This window comes from Ceratotherium simum, chromosome 4 (assembly GCF_057802395.1).
Source record: "Ceratotherium simum simum isolate JZ-2026a chromosome 4, ASM5780239v1, whole genome shotgun sequence".
In the NCBI taxonomy this organism is placed as follows: Eukaryota; Metazoa; Chordata; class Mammalia; order Perissodactyla; family Rhinocerotidae; genus Ceratotherium; species Ceratotherium simum.
In genome coordinates this window covers 3,167,800-3,189,017 of record NC_141903.1, presented here as the reverse complement: position 1 = coordinate 3,189,017, position 21,218 = coordinate 3,167,800, and the positions used below count along the sequence as shown (strand labels likewise).

The following is a 21,218-nucleotide window of genomic DNA, read 5'->3' as shown; positions in this document are numbered from 1 at the left end:
CATGTGCAAACCCTTTGGTCTAGCAATTCAACTTCTAGACATTTATTTTAAGGAGGTAATCATGGAAATAAGCCTCCATTTATTCCTAGGATGTTGACTATAAGGGTGAAAAATTGTCCATATAGATAATATAACTTGGAGACTGCTTAAATAAATTATATACAATACAATATATCTGATAAAATACTATGTAGCTATTACATTCTATAAGAATTCTTAATGATATGGAAAAATCTCATGTTATATTAAGTGAAAAAAACAGGTTACAAGAAAGTATGTCCACTGTAATCCCATTTTTAGAATAATAAAAATAAAAGCAAACTTGCACATAAAAAATGCTGGGAGAACGAATACTAAAATATTGAGAGGACTTATCTGTGGGTGGTAGGGTTATGGATGACTGTTTTTCCTTTTTTGTGCTTTTCTCTATTTTGGGAAGGTTTTATAATAAACACGCTTCCTTTGTCATCGGCAGAGAGCTATTACTGAACCCTTGCAGCAGAAAGGACAGACCGCCTCTGAACAAGGAGGCCATGGACAAGGTGACCTGGCCTTGTCAGTCCACCACCTGTCCCACGGACGTGGGTGGCTCCTATGCCCGTGTGTCCCCCCACCCTCATCGGGCCACACGTGGACCCGGTTTCAGCTGGTCTCACTCGGGCGGGGATAGCCTGGATTAATCCAGAACACACAGCCAGCACAGTCTCCACCACCACCCTCCCGTGCAACTCTTTTCTTGCTTTTACTCTGCCTAATGAAGTGGCATGTTTTTAGCACAAAGAAAAGAAAATCCTCCCTGAGGCTGGTCTTGAAATCTACCAAACTGCCCTTTCTCAAAGCTGCCTGCCTTTCCAAATGCTGCCCATGTGTGCCGGTGGATTAGAACGATTTCCCGAGCCCGTCCTTCCTTCCCTCGAGGCTTTCCGCCGTGAGGAGACGGCGACAGCATGGAGGGGCTGCCGCACACCGCGCTGCACCTGGGCTCTGCAGCTCTGTGGGCGTGACCTCGCCACGTTCCATGAGGTCGAGTACCTGCCCAAGCCCGCACAGCTGAGCCAGATCTGGACTTGGGTCGGACTGACTGGAAGGTCGCGTGATTCTCTGTACACAAGATGCCTCTTAGGTGGCCCAGGCTCCTCGCGTTGCGGCAGTCGCCCTAACCTCTGGGGTGACCACATGGAGCTGTCTGTAAACAGACTCCAGGCTGGGAGCCAGGCCCTCCACAGGCCAAGAGATCTGGATTTCAGCTCAAAATACATGGGCCCCGAGAGCCTGCGCAAGTCCCTCCACCCTCCCCCTGCCGGCATGGGCCTGCTTTCCCTCCTGCAGCCAACGCCAGGTGGGGTGTCGCCCTCACCCTGTGGGCCTCACAGACGGAGGGCCCGTGCAGCAATGCTGGGATGAGGGTGCTTGGAGGCACACAGCTGGGCTAGCCGGCTGGCTCCTGGCACTGGAGGCATGAACGCCGTGAACCCAGCAGCGGGCAGAGCCCAGCAAGGGAAGATGGCCAGATCCGCATGGAGACGGAGGTGTGTGTGCAAACTGGGGCGGGGCGACTTCAGGAAAAGGGGTGACCGGCCCTGGGGCAACTGTGGGTGTGATGCCAGCTTCCCTCCCCTATCCCCTGGCCCAGCCTGCTCAGCGCTCCCCAGTGATGAGGAGCTGGAGGGCCAAGGGTGCTGGCCGCCGGAGCTGCCTGCAAACAGGGCCTAACCTGCCTCCTTCCCAGGAAGCTTCCAACTTCACACCAGGTGGACACACTGTGTGCACATCCAGTGGCCTCCCCACCCTAACATTCACGAGCCCCATCTCTGGCCCAGGCTTGGCAACAAGCATCTCACACACACTAGCCCTCAGGCTTAATTCCCTGACAGCCCCATAACGGCTCCAGTAACCTGACCACCATTTGCTGTGACTCATGGTGTCTGGGTGCTGCAGGTGTGACCTTACTTCACCTGAACCCCCGTTCTCCTCTTCACAGGCAAGGAAACAGACTTAGGGCAGCCAAGGAGCTTGCCCACGGCTTCACAGCCAGTGAGTGGTAAAGATGTGGGTCACCCCCCGGCCGCCTAACTGTGCACCCAGACTCCTGACCATCGCCCACAGAGCCCACAAGCACCCCGACCCTGCCCCGACCTGGGAGGAAAGGCAGGAATGGTGGCTGAGGGAGAAGAGGCCTCTGGGGGAGGTGGACCCCCTGCAGCTGGTCTGGAGCCCCCTGCCCCTCACATGGGAGAAATGATTCCTACCATCAGCCACCATCCTCTCTGATGCTCACAGCCAGGGAGAAGGGACTCTGGGGTCACCGTGCGCTCAGAGGAGACAACAATGGGGGAAGAAACCTACTCACTCTGCCACTCCCCTTCCCCTTTGGACACCCAGCTAGGAGGCACAGCGCTGGAGTTCACGCAGGTCCCTGACGCTTGCTTGGGGCTGGACTGCCCTCCACAGCCTCTGGGAAGGTGGCTCCTGCAGGACTCTCCCCTGCATCGCCATGTCTCTGACTGGGACACATTTGGCCCTTAGACAGGCCTCTGAGTCAATCAACGTTTTCCTCCCTGCCTGCATCTCCCTGGCCTGAAGGCACAGAACAAATCTGTCCCCAACAGGATGGTGCTGCCACACTCTACTTCCCCTGGGCTCACCCCTGCTCTGACGCATCGGGACTTCTGGATGCCGTGTCATGGTCCTAACTTCTGTGCAGGACTCGATACTGCACAGCCGCCTTCATCCCGCTTCTATGTGGTGCTCACCCAGCCCGCGCTGGGGACGTTGGTTCCAAGTATAAGCTAATTTTTAGGTTTAACTATAAAAGATCTGAGAAGTGATGACACCAAAAAGGCCAAATTGGAACCAAGCAGACTCCTGTTCCTGAGAGGTGACAGGACACGGTGGGCTGGGACAGGAGTCCCCTGTCCATTGGGAAGAGGTCAGCAGCCAAGCCAGCCTGGAGGGCACTCCACAGTCAAGGGCTGGACCCTGGGCCCGAGGGATGCACTGGGCAGGAGAGCAGTGTGGGTGGATTCAGAAGGCCAGTGAGACCCTCTCGAAGCCTCTTTGCTTTGCCTGCAGGGCAGCTGTTGTGCGGACGGCTCCTGCCAGGCCGGCCCTGCAGCTCTGCACATCCTGTCTCTTCACAGCGCTAGTGCTAGTCCCTGCACAGAAAGACCGCGGCCCGAGGAGCAGAGCAGAGAGGAGTGCAGACAGTTAAATAAGGGCTCAGAGGAAGAACACTGGCTTGAGAGAAAGGGCAAAGAGAGCAAAAAATAAATGGCAAATTACCGGGTAGCCATCTCGTCCTGATTGCCCCTGTGGTAATTAATATGTTATTAATAATCAGACTTTCGGCAGAAAACCATATGGCAACACTTAGCACTGAATCAGGGCCCCAGATCCCCCCACATTCTGTGGGGTTTGCAGTTGGTAACTGACTTCTTCAGGGGGCACACCAGGGCTCTGTCCGGTCTGGGGGACAGAGCACCCATTTCCCGCTTCATAGGGCCAGGCTGGAGGGGCCATCAGGGCATGCCCCTAAACGTGTCCTCCCCGTGTCAGCCGGGACACATGGGGCCATGCTCCTTACAGGGGACCTGCTGAGGGGCCTGGAGAGCAGATACGGGTTTCCTGCCTGTTGCCACTGGGATGGGTGAACTGAGAAAGATAGCCCTGGAAGCCAGAGATATGAGGGGGTGGGCATTTATCGCTACTGGATGTTTCTCTGGCCCCATGTGCTCTGAGCAGTGACTGCCTGGCCAGTGCCCCACACATTGGCATCCACCTCAGGCTGCAGGTTTGGCGTTCTGCATTTGTTTAATACACTTAATAGTTCAACAGCCAAGTTCAAAAAAAAAAAAAAAAAACCCACTCCATAGCCCTCTGTATTACGCACTTCAGCGAGTTCACACAGGCTAGCCTCCATGTGACAGCCAGGAATGACTCAACAGCGAAAAACTGCTTGTGGCCAATAGATCTACACATTCTTGCTGGCTGGCTTTTTGGCTCAATGCAGTGCTACAAGTATTGAGAAGCCCGGATTCCAAAGGGTGCCGTTCGGGAAATGAATCATGGTAAATGGAAGTCAAAAATAAAACTGCTCATTGAAAGGAATTCCTTTAGAAGGTTAATTTTGGCTCAAGCAGACTGTCAATGTGCTTCTTGAATTGATTCGTCTGGATTCATCAGGCTCTGAAAAACTGCCAAGACGAATCAAAGAATCAAAGGCAGACTTGTCACATGTCTTGGAGAAGGAACGGGATCTCCGGGGCCACTGATGATCCCCTGCGTTCAATGCTGTCTCGGGCAGCCAGCCCTCCCTCACCCCTTTCTCAACTCACCGCCCTCACTGGCCAGCTGGGCTCGTGAGGTCTCAGCTGCCCAACTCAGAGAGTCACACATATTTTGGCAAAGAAGGAAAATGGACCCCAGGATCTAGTGATCAAGCCCAACTTATTCCCGGCATAAGTGCCTGACTCCAGAGCCCTTTCTGCCAAAGCACATGAGACAAAAGCATTTAAACAGATCACCTGCTGCAGGGCACTTAGAAAATATGGGCATGGTGCTCAGTTCTGTGCCCCAAGTTGAGCCAGAGATTTGGTGAGGAGCAGCCAGGCTCTTGGCAGCTCTCTTTGAAGGAAAGCGGTCATAGAACGCTTCCCGGGGCAAGTCAAGCCATGGAATGCTGTGCTGGCATTCATCTACAAATTTAAAAAAATATGGCCTCTGTCCAGGACTGATTTTTTTTTAATAGGACACACCTCTCTAACCAAATATTATTTTCATGGAAGTGCAACAGAGAGAACAAAATGTCTTATCTTTCAGGAGCAGAGAGCATAATCCAGGACACTTACGGGAGGACCTGCAAAACACAAACAGAGAAGCCATGTCAGCATCAAAGGAAGAGGGGGCCCCTTGCCCAGGCCGGCCCCCACCTCGAACAGCTACTGGCCACCCTTCCTCGTAAGACTTTGATGCCCCAGAGCCAAGCAGCAGGGCAGAGGGAGGGCTTTGTCCTTGGAGGGGCTGGGGTGGGCGTGTGGATGGAAGTGATCATCCTGCTTGTATCAGTTCATGCATTAATTTCACGAGGATGCTGCTGATCCCTGCTTGGGGCTCCCTGTGTTGGGTTTTGACAGCCTGGGTAGGAATCCACTTGTTCCTGCTTGAAGATCAAATTTAAGTGCCCACTGGGGGTCAGTTCATTTCTACTGAAGGGGAGAGACTCAGGGGAAAAAACATTTGGGGCAGAGGGAAGGACACTCCTGAGGGCACTTGGATGTGTGTGGCTGAGCAGATGTGCGGGAGTGCCTGTGGCCCAGCCCCGGGGTTAGGGGCACCGAGCCTGGGTGTGCATGGGGAAGTCGAAGGGGATGAGTCTGGAAGCACAGGTGGCAGCTGCAGGAAAGGCTGGTGCAGAATGCTGAGACTCATCCCACGGCAGATGAGGACTCACAGAGAACGCTTATGAAACCCACTGGTGTCTGCACCTTATGGTTTGCAAAACACAGTGCATATCCATGACTGCGTTTGACCTTCTCAACAATCTTTGTGAGAGGTATGATGAACATACTCATTGACAGATGACAGCACAGAGGCTCAGAGAGAAAGAAGTGACCAGTCCAAGGCCACATAGTTGGTTAGGGGTGGGGCTCATCCTGGAAGGAGGTCTCCCAACTCTCAAACTCTATACACTTTCCATGCTGTTGCCAAACCAGTAACTCCTCCGCTCCCGGCAGACACTGGACCTCAGTCTGGAGAGCAAGGCTGGCACAGGGAGGTGGCACTCAGCAGTCAGTCAGCCAACACATATCTGTGGCTTGCCACCCATGAGCCAGGTGCCTCTGGGGGCAAGTAATGGGACCCAGTGGTGAATGCAAGAGGCAAGATTTCTGACTCAGAATTTTCCTTGGATGGATAGATACTGAAAAAACAATTACACAGGGAGAAGCCCAGGAAGCTCCCAGCACGTAACGAGGGACCCGAGCCAGGCTGGGCCAACTCAGGACGGGAGGGCAGGCTGAGTCCAGAGGGTGAGGGATGATGATCTGTTGGGGGTGGGGGGTGGGGGGGGCGGAGGAGCATGGCAGAGATGGGAAAGCTCAGAACACGCCAAGACCACTGGGCTTTTGAGGGGCTGTGGGAAGCCTAGTGGGCTGCAGTAGGGGAGGGCCTGGGGAGAAGGCAGGGCCAGCCAGAGCACAGGGCCTGTTTCCATGTCCTGGCCCAGGGGGCTTGATTCAAAGGGGAGCATGGGGGGGCACGGAAGGGTTCTGCATGGAGGAGTGATGCGAAGGAGCAAGAGTGGATGCAGGTGATGGTGGCCCGGACTCAGGTGCCGGCAGTGGAGATGGAGAGAGGTGAGGGTCAGGAAACCTCATTGGTGAGGACAGACAGGACTTGCTCATTGATTTAATGGCAGGCGGTGGACGTGGGGGGTGCATGGGGCTTAGAGGAAGGAGAGAGAGGAGACAAAGATTTTAGGCTTGAAAAACTGGTGTATGATGGTACTAATACCCAAGAATGGTAACATGGGGGGCTGTGTGTCTCCTAGGACTACACTAGGGGAGGGGCAGGGCCTTGGCCACTCGGACATCCATACAGCTTGCTTTGCACTTTCCGCCAACGACCTCGCTCCCTGTTTTACAAAGAAAAGAAAAGCCACTGGATGGACTCGCCACCACCTTTCTGATGCCACACGCACACACGTGCGTGCACCTGTGCCCGGCCTCCTCTCCATGCCTCTCAGGTGAATTCAGAGGGGCTGAGTGGCCTCCACCTTCCCTGGACCTGCTTGCACCCGCCGCTCCCTCTCTGCTGGGCAGTCAAGCCCATCCTCTCAAGCAGACCCTTCCCAACAACTCTGAAATGGGCTCCAATGCCTCCGACTAAAAGCCTGTCCTTGGCCCCACACCCCGTCTATTCTTGCCTTAGCCATCCTCTCTCCCTCACAGCCCCCCTGCTGGAGGTGCGCCACCCTCACTGCCTCTCAGTCCTCATCTTCCACTCACCTCGCGACCCCAGATTGGATTCCATTCCTATCACTCCACCACAATGGCTCTCACTGTCCCCAGGGACCTGCCTCCACCTCAGGAAGCCCGGCAAGTACTCCTCCTCCCCTGACTCACCCTCCACACTGTGGACTGCGCCCTCCCCTGAGCACTCCCTTCCTTTGGTTCCTCCCACTCCCTGGCTGTTCAGCTGACTCAGGCTCCTCTCCCAGCCTCACAGGCTGAGGCTCCTCAGGGTGCATGTCTAGGCTTTCCTCTCTTCAGGTCTCTGCTCACCGGTCTCCTCCCTCCATCTTCTCCGAGGATCTCATCATGCTCATGACAACACGAGGCAGAAGTGCTCCAAATGTGTATCTCCAGCCCCGACGGTGCCTTGGAAGCCCAGGCTCCCTTTTTGAGCTGCCTACTTGCCCTTTACCCTTGAATAATCCCAAGATTCCTCAAGCAGACATGCACAGTCACGCTCACGATCTTCTGCCCACACACATGCTCCTCTCCAGTTCCTGGTCTCTGTGGATGACATCCCTTTGCACCCGGTTGGTGCACTGGAAAATGATGAGTCCTCTCCACCTCCACACACGCTCCCCCCACGCCCACCCCAATCTATCAGCACAGCCATTGTTTGTCCCTCTGGAATCCGTCCACTTAGGTCTCTCTCCAATACCACACCCTAATCCATGTTACCACCACCTCGTGACTATTGCTACAGCTTCCTAGTGGATCTCCCTTGTCACTCTTTACTCAGACATTCACTGAGCACCCACCCTCTGCCAGATGCCATTCTGGGCACAGGGGATACATCAATGACCGTGACAAAGATCCCTGTCCTAAGGAGCTTACCTTCTGGTGAGGGAGAGCGCTGAGACACAGTAAGCATAATAAACGTGTACATCGCCTAGAAGGCAGTAAGTGTCGTGGAAAGAGACAGGCAGCAGGGCAGGGTAAGGGGGAGCTGTTAGTGCCAAGGGGGGCAGATTGGAGTATTCAATGGGGTGGTCAGGGTAGACGTCATCCTGAGGTGACATTTGAGCAAAGGCTTGAAGGAAGTGTAGGACTTGGCTGTGCAGATTCCCGGGAAAATGTGCACCAGGCAGGGGGACACTCAGTGCAAAGATGTCCTGGGCTGGAGACCCAGGAGCTGGAACCCACTAGCAATGAGGGGGACACACCTGGGATGAGAGATGGCTTCAAATATGCTGACTCATCGCCACTCTAGTTTCCACTCTGGGACCAGAGTGGCGTTTTCAAGATGCAAATCTGATCAAGGCACTCCTGCCCCCACTCCTCATTTTCCCATTGTTCTTAGGACAAAGCCCCGGATCCAAAGCCCCTTCTGGGCTGTGATCTGCCCACCCGCCTGCCACGTGAGCCCCTCAAACTGGTGCGAAGAGAGCTGCTATTAACAGAGGGCGGCAGGCAGACTTGTGGTTATTGGGACAAAGTCAAGTTGGATCCATGCCCCTGTGTGAACCAGGATAAATTCCAAAAGGATCAAAGATTTACATGTTAAAAAAAGTCATAAAAATCCTAGAGGAAAATTCCTTTCCAACCATGGAGAAGGGCAGGCTTTTCCAACTACAGTTCATAATCCAGAAGCTGTAAAATAAAAGTCTGACCCAACCATATAAAAACAAAAAGACTGAGAGGCAGAAAGCACTGTAAGTGAAGCCAAGAGCCAGAGTGGGAAGAATATTTCTAACTCAGGTCACAAAGGTTAGATACCTGGACATAAAAACACAGATCAACTCAAAAACATTGACAACCTAATAGAAAAGTGCTCACAAGATATGAAGAGAGAGTTCACAGAAAAGAAAATACAAATAGACCTTAAGTGTAGAAAGAAAGGCAAATCCTCATTCATGATAAAAAAAATGAAGGTTAAAACTATAATCATGTCAGATTAGAAAAAAAGGAAAAACATCTGATGACCTATTGTCATCCTTAGGGAAATGAGGACGGGCACCTCACCCACCGGCCAAGAGAGGATAAACTGGTACTCTCTAGAGAGTGATCTGGCAATACTGATTAAGACTTAAAATGTATATGCCAACTGCCTTAACAGTGATCCTCCTAGAAATTTATTCTGTAGGTGTGTTTACATATATGTGCCAGTGTATAAGATGACTCATTGCAGAACTGGTTGAGATAGCAAAAACATTAAGAACAGCACAAATGGAGCTGCTTAAAGAAAGGATGGGATACTTATCTAAATGGAATACTATGCGAGTGTGAAAAAGACTGAAGCAGATCTTTATGTTCTGACATGGAACAATCACCAAGGCATATTGTTACACTTAAAAAAAAAAGGTGTGGAATAGTACGCTAATATGCAGCCATTTGTGCTAAAAAAATCTGTAGACTTTACTTTGTGTAAACATGGAAGATCTCTGGGTGTGGACACAAGAAGGTGCTCATCAGGGCTGCTTCCTAGTAGGAGAACAGGTGGCAGGAGGACAGGAATAGCAGGGAGAAACTGACTTTTCCCCACCCACTCTTTGATGTCCTTGGATACACATGTGTAGCTGTCCAACTCAGAAAAGGCAATAAACTTGAACTTAAAAATGGCTGCAGTAAGCTCTGTGTTTTGTCTGGTCCTCCAGCTTTTTCTGCCTTTCCTCACACTCACCTCCAAGCTCCCTCCAAGAAAGCGCAGCCTGGGATTATCATTCCGAGAGGCTGGGGGCCTGACGTGAGGTGCAGCCCAGAGGAGACGAGGGAGGAGCTGCCAGAGTAACCATCACTCCCTCGCACTGGGAATGCTGCTGTCTGCTTTCCCCAACCATCTCACGTAACCCCTGCTGCAACCTCACCAGGCACATTTTACAGACAAGGAAACAGGCTCAGGAAGGTTACATGCCCAGGAGCATGTCCCCTACTGATCTGGGCAGAATCCAGGCAGTCTGACTTCGAGCCTAATGAAGGGGCGGAGAAAAACTGTTTTGGCAGAAAGAGCTCTGACATTTCCTGAGCTTCCTCCAAAGTCCCGGGGGTGGGGCATGGCGTGTCTGAGATCACCCAGCTAGTGAGGGGCAGTCCAGGCTGGAGCAGAGGCATGAGATCCCAGCCCCCCAGGACCACCCCCATCTGCAGAGGGGTGGCCAGAGTGGGAATGGCAGCATTCCAGAGACTGATCCTGTGGCTGGCGGGACAGGCCACATCTAGCCCATCCGAGAGACCCCACAGCCACCACCTCTCTCGGGCCCTGCTGGCACCATCTCACCAGGCCACCATCACTTCACACTGGCACTACATCTCAGCCTCCAAACCCAACTCCTTCTGGGCACCCCAACCCCACCAGCTGGAGAGGCTTTTAAAATGCACACCCCTCCCCAGGGCTTCCCGTTACACGTGGAATCACGTGGAAACTCCCTGCACAGCTCTCCCGCACCGTCCCGCTCGCCGATCCGTCACCCTCAGCCACCACGCTGCTCCACTAGTCTCTCTCCATTCCCCAAGGGGCCAGCTCTCTTCGGCCTGAGGACGTTCACATCTGCTGTGTTCATTACCACGGTTGCCAGGCCGTGGCTCCATTGCCATCACCTTGGAAAAGCCTTCCATAACCGTGAAATCTGAAGACGTCTCCTCCCTCTCAGCCCCCACTGGTTTCTGTCAGAGCTCCCTCGTTATCTCCCTCCACAGTCTAATTATTAAATCCATTTGTTTGTGTGTTGTTCATTGTCAGCCCCACCAGCAAGGCAGCTCCCTGAGAGCTGGGACCCTGTTTGCCCGGCTGCCCACCGTCCGCTGCTGCCTATCCCACAGGGCCTGCAGGCCCAGGCACTTAGTAAACATGTGCTGAATGGCTGAGGGGCAGGAAGGGCAGCAGTGCCGAGCCACCTGGCAGGCCGTCACCTCTTTGAAGCCCTCAGCACCCAATTTCGTTGTGCGGGGTTTGTGCTGTGGCTGCTGCAGCCTCTAGAGATGGAATCTGAGGCCTGCAGCGAGCTGGGCAGCCAGGAGTAGATGGGTGGGGTGGAGGGCCTGGCTCAGGCTGTCCGCGGCCCCGCTCAGAAAGTGAGGTGGGCTGCAGTGCCCCCAGCCCGCCACGCGGTGGCCCCCCCACGGCCCGGCCCCACTCTGCACAGATTTCAGACATATGTTCCAGGCATTGGCTGGATCTGTTGACTAGCTGTCAGGAATGTGGGAGCAATTAGATAAGAGACAGATGACTTGGGAAATAAATAAAATGGGCAGAGAGGGTCATTGATTCTGTGGCCTCTTTAACTGAACTGATGTGGCCCAACAGGGTTTCCCAACCTGGGAGCCGCGCCCTTCACACCTCAAGGTTAGGAGGGTATATGAGCTGCTGTTGACAGGGAAGCTGCAGAGGGTGGAGGGTCTGGGGGCCCACAACGCCTGCCTTGAGATCATTTCCTGAGTGTTTCCCCAAGGGTGTATTTCTGGAAAAGCAAACAGGCAAGGATATTTCCCACAGCCTGGCAGGTGCCCGGCCCGCACACCAGGAGGTGAGGGCTGGCCTTGGTGCCTGAGGCTGCTGGGGTCATTGTCCCCGCTCACAACCCACACCTGCTCCTCTGTGTTGTGCCTAGACTCTGGACTCCAGCTTTGCCTGCTCCCTGCTCTTCCCAACACCCCCTGCTCTGCCCCAGCCCTCCTGACCCAGCCCTCTGCCTCTCTCCACTCAGCCAGCTCAGGTGAAGAGGCCCTGGCTCCTGACCCTTGGAAACCCATCCTACCACGAGGACAACGACCTTCAGCCATGCTTCTCTGGGGCTTTCCCCAAAGGAGCAGAGTGGGCCATGGGCTTTTAAACTGAGTATGCAGGTAGAGGAAATGAGGCTTGGAGGGTGGCAAATCGAGGGCCATTAATGAGTTAGTGCACTGGGCACTTAACCCAGGCCTCAGGCCCTGGATTTAATTAGGCCAATACTGTCCGGGAGTGTTCAGACCTCTGAATCTTGGCTCTCCAGCTGATGAGCTCTAGATCTTGAGCAAGTGCCTGTCCCTTCTGAGGCAAAATCTGCCCTTGTGGCACGTGGGGAGTAACCATCCCTGCTCCTCTGGACTGCCACAAGGATGGAGTCCTGGGTGCTCAGGACAGCAGTGGCATGGGAGAGGCACCGAGACTAGTGCTGGCTGGAAGTAGAGCATTCTCTCTCTCTCTCCCATGCACACACATGTGCAGACACACACACAGACACACTCACGTGCACACCCCCCCCCCTTAGATGGTAGGGAGAAGAGAAACACAGATGGTAGTTTTCCCTTGTTTGGTTTTATGTTGCACACAGGTTTAGAGAGCCTCCTAGGGAAATGGCACCTCAGTGGGCCTCCAGCACTTTGGCTGTGGTGGCCCTGTCAAGTACGAGGCTGCATCCCCAGAACTCAGGGTCAAGCAGGCCAGCCTGGGCGTGGAGGTCAGCTCTAGCAGTTACCCTGCTCAGACACTGTGCAGGGCTGGCAGTGGTGCTGATTAGAAGCCTTAGTGGAAAGTAAACACATTGGATTTTTTAAAAAAATAACAACTCTATGGAGATATGATTTACATACCATGAAATTCACTCTTTTAAAAGTACAGTCATGCATTGCTTAATGATGGGGATATGTTCAGAGACCTGCCATTGGACGATTTCATCCTTGTGAACATCACAGAGTGCACTTAGACAAACCTAGCTGGTACAGTCTACCACACACCTAGGCTCTATGGTACTGATCTTCTGGGACCACTGTTGTACATGCGGTCCATCATTGACTGCAATGTCCTTATGTGGAGCATGACTGTATACACTTCAGTGATTTTTGGCATATTCACAAAATTGTGCAATCATCACCATAATGTAATTTTATTTAACTTTCATTTTCGTAAGACAGTTTTGTTGGACATAAGATTCTTGGTTGTCATGGCGGAGTGAGCTTCCCCCATTGAACTCTCCCCCACAAGACAGAACAAAAAGGACATTCATATTCCAACCGATGCTATTCACACAACACAGGGGACGTCTGAGGCACCCAGGCAGCCATACACATGAGGACTGAGGTGCTGGAATCCCCAGAGTAAGAGGAAGGAGGTAAGAGGAGCTCCCTTCCTTCCCCAAGGACTGTGACCCAGAGACTGAGACCACGGGGCTCTCAGGGGTGGGGAGAGGTGGCTCACTGCGTGAAAACTGGTGCTCTCCACGACCCCTCACAGCCCGTGGGGATCCCCCTATGGAGGAAGTGGAACTGTTGCGAGGGTAGTTTCAACAAGCTAGCCCCTCAGGAGAGCAGAGAGCAACAGTGAGGCGAGAAACCTCTGAGATCCAGGAGGGGAAAGTAAGCGCCCCTCCCCCACCTGGCCCACCCAACTGGTGCTTCAGCACAGCAGCGCTTCAGCTCAGCCCTGTCCCCAGAGGCAGCAGCCCCCAGGTGCCCAGGCCTGACCAGCAGGGGCAGCATGACCACACCCCACTCCCACAGGCAGGGGCCCCCAGGTGCCCAGGCCCGACCAGCAGCGAGGCGAGCCTGCGTCCCGCACCAGAGGCAGCAGCAGCTCAGGCCCCACCATGCCACAGCCCCAGCTGCTCCGGCTGGACCAAGCCATGGCCCTAGCTTCCCCGGCTCCACTGTGCCACAGCCCCAGCTCCTTTGGCTGGACTGTGCCCCATCCCCAGCTCCTTCGGCTTAACCACCCCCTCCACCCTGGCTCCAGCTGCTTCAGCTTGGCCTGTGCTCAGGCTCCAGCTGACCTGGTGCCAGCAACTTCGGCCCACTGCACTCCAGTTCCAGCTTCTTTGGCCCAGCGGTGCTCCAGCTCCAGCTTCTTTGGCCCAGCGGCACTCCAGCTCTTCCTTCTTCAGCCCAGTGAGCTCCAGTTCCAGCTTCTTCGGCCCAATGGTGCTCCAGCTCCTGCTTCTTTGGCCTAGCGGCACTTCAGCTGCAGCTGCATCTGAGCTGCAGCTGCTTCGGCCTAGCTGCGCTTCACTCCCAGCTGCAGCTGCTTTGGCCTAGCTGCGCTTCACTCCCAGCTGTTCCCATGCTCCAGATCTAGCTGTTACCATGCTTCCCCCACCAGCAGCCTCCACTCAGCCACGCCTCAGATCAGCCAGGGGCTGATGAGAGTGCCTGGGGATTGAGGCAGGCCAGAATACACAGCCCTTGACCCCCACCCAGCCGCAGCAAGTGGAAACTGCGACCATATATTTTCACTATGAGGAAAAGTAAGCCAACACCGACAGGCACTATGCAAAAATATATTACATCTCCAGACCTAAAGGAAAATGACAAACACCCAGAAGTCAACCCGGAAAGCACAGAAATGTATAACCTTAATGACAGAGAATTCAAAATAGCCATCATAAAAAAGCTTAATGAAACACAAGAAAACACAGACAGACAATTCAGTGAAATCAGGAGTTTCTTTACAAAAGAGATTGAAACTATAAAAAAAAAACCCAATCAGAAATCCTAGAGATGAAAAACACAATAGAGGAGATAAAGACAAATCTGGAAGCCTTAAGCATCAGAGCTCATAATATGGAGGAAAGAATTAGCAATATTGAGGACAGCAATGCAGAAATGCTCCAGATGGAGGAGGAAAGAGAACTAAGACTAAAAAGAAATGAAGAAACTCTCTGAGAAATATCCGACTCAATTAGGAAATCCAACTAAAGGATTACAGGTATTCCAGAGGGAGAAGAAAGGGAAAAAGGAGCAGAGAACTTGTTCAAAGAAATAATAGCTGAGAACTTCCCAAACCTGGGGAAGTAGCTGGAAATACCAGTGAATGAAATCAATAGATCTCCTAAATATATCAACATGAAAAGACCCTCTCCAAGGCATATAGTAGTAAAGCTGGCAAAAGTCAATGACTAAGAAAAAATATTAAGGGCAGCTAGACAAAAAACCAAAACAAAACAAAACACACAAAGGATTTCCTATCAGGTTCTCAGCCAATTTCTTGACAGAAGCTTTACAGGCTAGGAGAGAGTGGAACGATATATTCAAAATTCTGAAGGACAAAAAACTTTCAGCCAAGAATACTCTATCCAGCAAAAACATCCTTCAGATATGATGGAGAAATAATAACTATCCCAGATAAACAAAAGCTAAGGGAGTTCATTGCCACAAGACCCCCACTACAAGAAGTGCTCCAGAAGACCCTCATCCCTGAGAAAAAAAAGAGAAAGGGGATTCAAAGTTTTGAACAAGGAGGAAAATAGGTCAACAAAACAAGAAAAAATTGCAGTCCTCTATCAATATAGATTAGCAAACACTTAATTATAAAACCAAAGATAAAGGGAAGGTAAGCACCAAGCATAAATATCAGCTCATCATGTTAAACATGAACTCACAACACAAGAAGGAATAAGATATGACAACAATAACTTAGAAGGGGAAGAGGAAAGGGATCGAATCAACTTAGTCTAAGGGAATAAGAGGCCAACAAAAAATGGACTATCACATCCACGAGATTTTTTATATAAACCTCATGGTAACCACTAACCAAACAATCAGAACAGAATCACACATGATAAAGAAAGAGAAAACTAAGAGAACCCCCATACAGAACTACCAAACTGAATTTGTAGTCCAAAACACATGGGATGAGAAACAAAAAAAATGCAAAAGAACTGGAAAAAGAGCAATAAAATAACAATAACAAGCCTCCATATATCAATAATTACCCTAAATGTAAATGGACTGAACTCTCCAATCAAAAGACACAGAGTGGTGGGATGGATTAAAAAACAAGACCCAACAATATGCTGCCTCCAGGAAACACATCTCAGCTCTAAAGACAAACAGGGCTCAGAGTGAAAGGATGGAAGACAATACTCCAAGCTAATGGCAAACAAAAGAAAGCAGGTGTTGCCATACTTATATCAGACAAAGTTGACTTCAAGATCAAACAGGTAATGAGAGACAAAGAGGGGCAATATATAATGATAAAAGGGACACTCCACCAAGAAGATATATCACTTTTAAATATATATGCACCCAATACAGGAGCACCAAGGTACATAAAGCAACTATTAACAAACCTAAAAGGAGATATTAACAACAACACAATAATAGTAGGGGATATTAACACCCCACTCTCATCAATGGACAGATCACCCAGATAGAAAATCAATAAGGAAATAATGAACTTAAACGAAAAAACTTGATGAGATGGGCTTAACAGATATATATAGAGCACTCCATCCAAACACAGCAGATTACACATTCTTCTCAAGTACACATGGAACATTCTCAAGAATAGATCATATGTTGGGAAATAAGGCATGCTTATATAAATTTAAGAAGATTGAAATCATAACAAGCATCTTTTCTGACCATAAAGCCAAGAAGCTAGAAACCAACTACAAGGAAAAAACCAGGAAAGTGACAAAACTGTGGAGACTCAACAACGTGCTACTAAACAACCAATGGATCACTGATGAAATTAAGGGAGGAATCAAATAATATCTGGAGACAAATGAAAATGAAAATACTCTGTACCAACTCATATGGGATGCAGCAAAAGCGGTCCTGAGAGGGAAACTCATAGCAATACAGGCCCACTTTAACAAACAAGAAAAAACCCAAACAAGCAACCTCAAACTACACCTCACAGAATTAGAAAAAGAAGAACAAACAAAGCCTAAAGTCAGCAGAAGGAGGGAAATAATAAAAATCAGAGCAGAAATAAATGAAATTGAAATTAAAAACACAGTAGAAAGGATCAATAAAACAAAGAGCTGGTTCTTTGATAAGATCAACAAAATTGACAAACCCTTAGCCAGACTCACCAAGAAAAAAGAGAGAAGGCTCAAATAAATAAAATTAAAAACAAAAAAAGGAGAAATTACAACAGACAACCACAGAAATACAAAAGATTATAAAAGAATACTATGAAAAACTATATGCCAACAAATTGGACAATCTAGAAGAAATTGATAAATTCTTAGACTCATACAACCTCCTAAAACTGAATCAAGGAGAAATAGAGAACCTGAATAGACCAATCACAAGTAAAGAGATTGAAACAGTAATCAAAAACCTCCCCAAAAATAAAAGTCCAGGACCAGATAGCTTCTCTGGACAATTTTACCAAACATTCGAAGAAGACTTAATACCTATCCTTCTCAAACTATTCCAAAAAATAGAGGAAGATGGAACACTTCCCAACACATTCTATGAGGCCAACATCACCCTGATACCAAAGCTAGGCAAAGACAACACTAAGAAGGAAAACTACAGACCAATATCCCTGATGAACATAGATGCAAAAATCCTCAACAAAATATTGGCAAACCAAATACAGCAATACACTAAAAAGATCATACACCATCATCAAGTGGGATTTATACCAGGGACACAGGGATGGTTCAACATCTGCAAATCAATCAGTGTGATACACCACATTAACAAAACGAGGAATAAAAACCATATGATCATCTCAATAGATGCAGAGAAGGCATGACAAGATCCAATATCCATTTATGATAAAAACTCTCAACAAAATGGGTATAGAAGGAAAGTACGTTAATATAATAAAGGCCATATATGACAAACCCACAGCCAACATCATACTCAATGGGGAGAAACTGAAAGCCATCCCCATGAAAACAGGAACAAGGATGCCCACTCTTGCCACTCTTATTCAACACGGTACTGGAGGTTCTGGCCAGAGCAATTAGGCAAGAAAAAGGAATAAAAGGAATCCAAACAGGCAACAAAGCGAAACTCTTGCTGTTTGTGGATGATGTGATCTTATATATAGAAAACTCTAAAGAATCCATTGGAAAACTATTAGAAATAATCAACAACTACAGCCAAGTGGCAGGGTACAAAATCAACTTACAGAAATCAGTGGCATTTCTATATACCAACAACGAACTAACAGAAAGAGAACTCAAGAAGACAATCCCATTTACAATTGCAACAAAAAGAATAAAATATCCAGGAGTAAATGTAACTAAGGAAGTGAAAGACCTATACAATGAAAACTATAAGACTTTATTGAGTGAAATCAAAGATGACATAAAGAAATGGAAAAATATTCCATGCACTGGGATTGGAAGAATAAACACAGTTAAAATGTCCATACTACCTAAAGCAATCTACAGATTCAATGCAATCCCAATCAGAATCCCAAGGACATTCTTCACAGAAATAGAACAAAGAATACTAACATTCATATGGGGCAACAAAAGACACCGTATAGCTAAAGCAATCTTGAAAAAGAAGAACAAGGCTGGAGGCATCACAATCCCTGACTTCAAAACATACTACAAAGCGATAGTAATTAAAACAGCATGGTACTGGCACAAAAACAGACACACAGATCAATGGAACAGAATTGAAAGTCCAGAAATAAAGCCTCATATCTACAGGCAGCTAATCTTTGACAAAGGAGCTAAGGACATACAGTGGAGAAAGGAAAGTCTCTTCAATAAATGGTGCTGGGAAAACTGGACAGCCACTTGCAAAAGAATGAAAGTAGACCATCTTCTTTCGCCACACACAAAAATTAACTCAAAATGGATCAAAGACCTGAAAGTGAGACCTGAAACTATAAAACTCCTGGAGGAAAACATAGGTAGTACACTACTCGTCATCAGCCATAAAGGGATTTTTTTCAATTCCATGTCTACTCAGACAAGCAAAACAAAAGAAAAAATAAACAAGTGGGACTTCATCAGATTAAAGAGCTTCTACAAGGCAAATGAAACCAGGATCAAAATGAATAGGGAACCCACCAGCTGGGAAAAAATATTTGGAAACCATATATCTGACAACAGATTAATCTCCATAATATATAAAGAACTCACACAACGGAATAACAAAAAAACAAACAACCCAATCAAAGAATGGGCAGAGGAAATGAACAGACACCTCTCCAAAGAAGATATACAGATGGCCAATAGGCACATGAAAAGATGTTCAAGATCACTAATCATCAGGGAAATGCAAATCAAAACCACACTAAGATATCACCTTACACCCGTTAGAATGGCTATAATCACCCAGACAAAAAGCAACAAATGCTGGAGAGGCTGTGGAGAAATGGGAATCCTAACCCACCGCTGGTGGGAATGCAAACTGGTGCAGCCTCTATGGAAACAGTATGGAGATTCCTCAAAAAATTAAAAACAGAGGGGCCGGCCTGGTGGCACAAGCGGTTAAGTATGCGCGCTCCGCTGCGGCGGCCCGGGGTTTGCCGGTTTGGATCCTGGGCGCGCACCAATGCACCGCTTGGCAAGCCATGCTGTGGCGGCGTCCCATATAAAGTGGAGGAAGATGGGCATGGATGTTAGCCCAGGGCCAGTCTTCCTCAGCAAAAAGAGGAGGATTGGCAGATGTTAGCTCAGGGCTGATCTTCCTCACACACACACACACACACAAAAAGCAATATGTGACTTGACAAAAAAAAAAATTAAAAATAGAAATACCTTATGATCCAGCTATCCCACTACTGGGTATCTACCCAATGAACCTGAAATCAACCATCCAAAGAGGCTTATGCACCCCTATGTTCATTGCAGCATTATTCACTATAGCCAAGATATGGAAGCAACCCAAGTGTCCCTTGACTGATGATTGGATAAAGAAGATGTGGTCTATATATACCATGGAATACTAATCAGCCATAAAAAAAGATAAAATCGTCCCATTTGCAACAACATGGATGGACCTGGAGGGTATTATGTTAAGTGAAATAAGCCAGAAAGAGAAAGACAAACAGTGCATGATTTCACTCATATGTGCAAGATAAACCAACACACGGATAGAGAGAACTGTTTGGTGGTTACCAGGGGCTAGCGGGGTGGTGGGTGGGCATAAGGGGTGGAGGGATGCACTTACATGGTGACTGACAAACAAAAATGTACAACAAAAATTTCACAATAAAAAAAACTTAAAAAAAAAGATTCTTGGTTGATGGTTCTTTTCTTTTAACCCTTTGAATAGGTCATGTCATCCCTCTGCCTTCTGGCCTCCACTGTTTCTGATGGGAAGGCAGCTGTTAATTTTGAGGGAGTTCCCTTGTATGGATAAGTCATTTTTCTCCTGCTGCTTTAAGATTTCCTCTTTGTCTCTGACTTTCAGTATATTTACTGTGATGTATCTGGATCTGTATCTCTGCATTTGTCTTATTTAGAGTTCATTGAGTTTCTTTGATATGTTTTCAGCAAATTTGGGAAGCTTTTGTCCATTATTTCTTCAAAAATTTTTTCTGCTCCTTTCTCTTTTTCTGTCCTTCTGGCACCCCCATTGTATGTATGTTGGTATGCTTGAAGTTGTCATGCATTTCTTTGAGCCTATTTTTCTTCATTCCGTTTTCTCTCCAATCTTCAGATTGCATAATCTCTATCCATATATCTTCAAGTTCACTGATTCTTTCTTCTGCCAGTTCAAATCTACTATTGAACCCCTCTAAGGAATTTTTATTTTTGGTAAATTCCAATTTGTCAATTTTTCTTTTGTCATTTGTGCTTTTGGTGTCATATCTAAGAAACCTTTGACTAACCCAAGGTCATGAAGATTTACTCCTATGTTTGCTTACAAATATTTTATAATTTTAATCCTTACATTTAGGTCTATGATATGTTTTGAGTTCAATTTTGTGTATGGTCAACTTCATTCTTTTACATTTAGTAGTCCTAGCACCATTGAATGGTATTCATATTCTTCTCAAAAATAAATTGACAGTAAATGTAGGGATTTATTTCTGGAATCTCAATTCTATTCTGTTGATCTATATGTCTATCCTTATGCTAGTACCACATTATCTTGATTACTGAAGCTTTGTATTAAGTTTTAAAATTGGGAAGTGTGAGGTCTTTACCTTTGTTCTACTTTTGCAAGGAGCCTTTGGCTATTCAAAATTCTTTGCATTTACATATGAATTTTAGGATTAGTTTGTCAATTTCTAAAAAAAAAAAAAAAAAATCCAGCTGGGATTGTGATAAGGATTGCATTGAATCTGTAGATCAATTTGTGGAGTATTGCCATGTTAGCATTGTATTATCTTCCAATCTATGGATATGGGATGTTTTTCCATTTATTTAAGTCTTCTTTAATTTCTTTTAACAATATTTTTAGTGTTCAGTGTATAAGTATTGTACTTCTTTTGTTAAATTTATTCCCAAGTATTTTATTCTTTTTCATAATTTTGTAAATGGTTTGTTTTCTTAATTTCATTTTAAAATTCTTCATTGCTAGTGTATAGAAATACTGACTTTTGTAAAATGATCTTGCGTCACACAACCTTGCTGAACATGCTTATTA

The 21,218-nt window shown here is 48.1% G+C and overlaps 1 protein-coding gene across 1 annotated transcript in view; it reads right to left on the bottom strand.

Moving 5' to 3' along the window:
• The window catches only part of COL23A1 (collagen type XXIII alpha 1 chain), a 324,150-nt gene that overhangs the window by 44,098 nt on the left and 258,834 nt on the right, over nt 1–21,218 (bottom strand). The window contains exons 4-5 of the mRNA XM_087429264.1: nt 4,848–4,855; nt 3,283–3,309 (exon numbers count right to left, since the gene is read on the bottom strand). Of these exons, the coding sequence (XP_087285390.1) occupies nt 3,283–3,309; nt 4,848–4,855 (35 nt within the window). The remainder of the gene's footprint in view (nt 1–3,282; nt 3,310–4,847; nt 4,856–21,218) is intronic.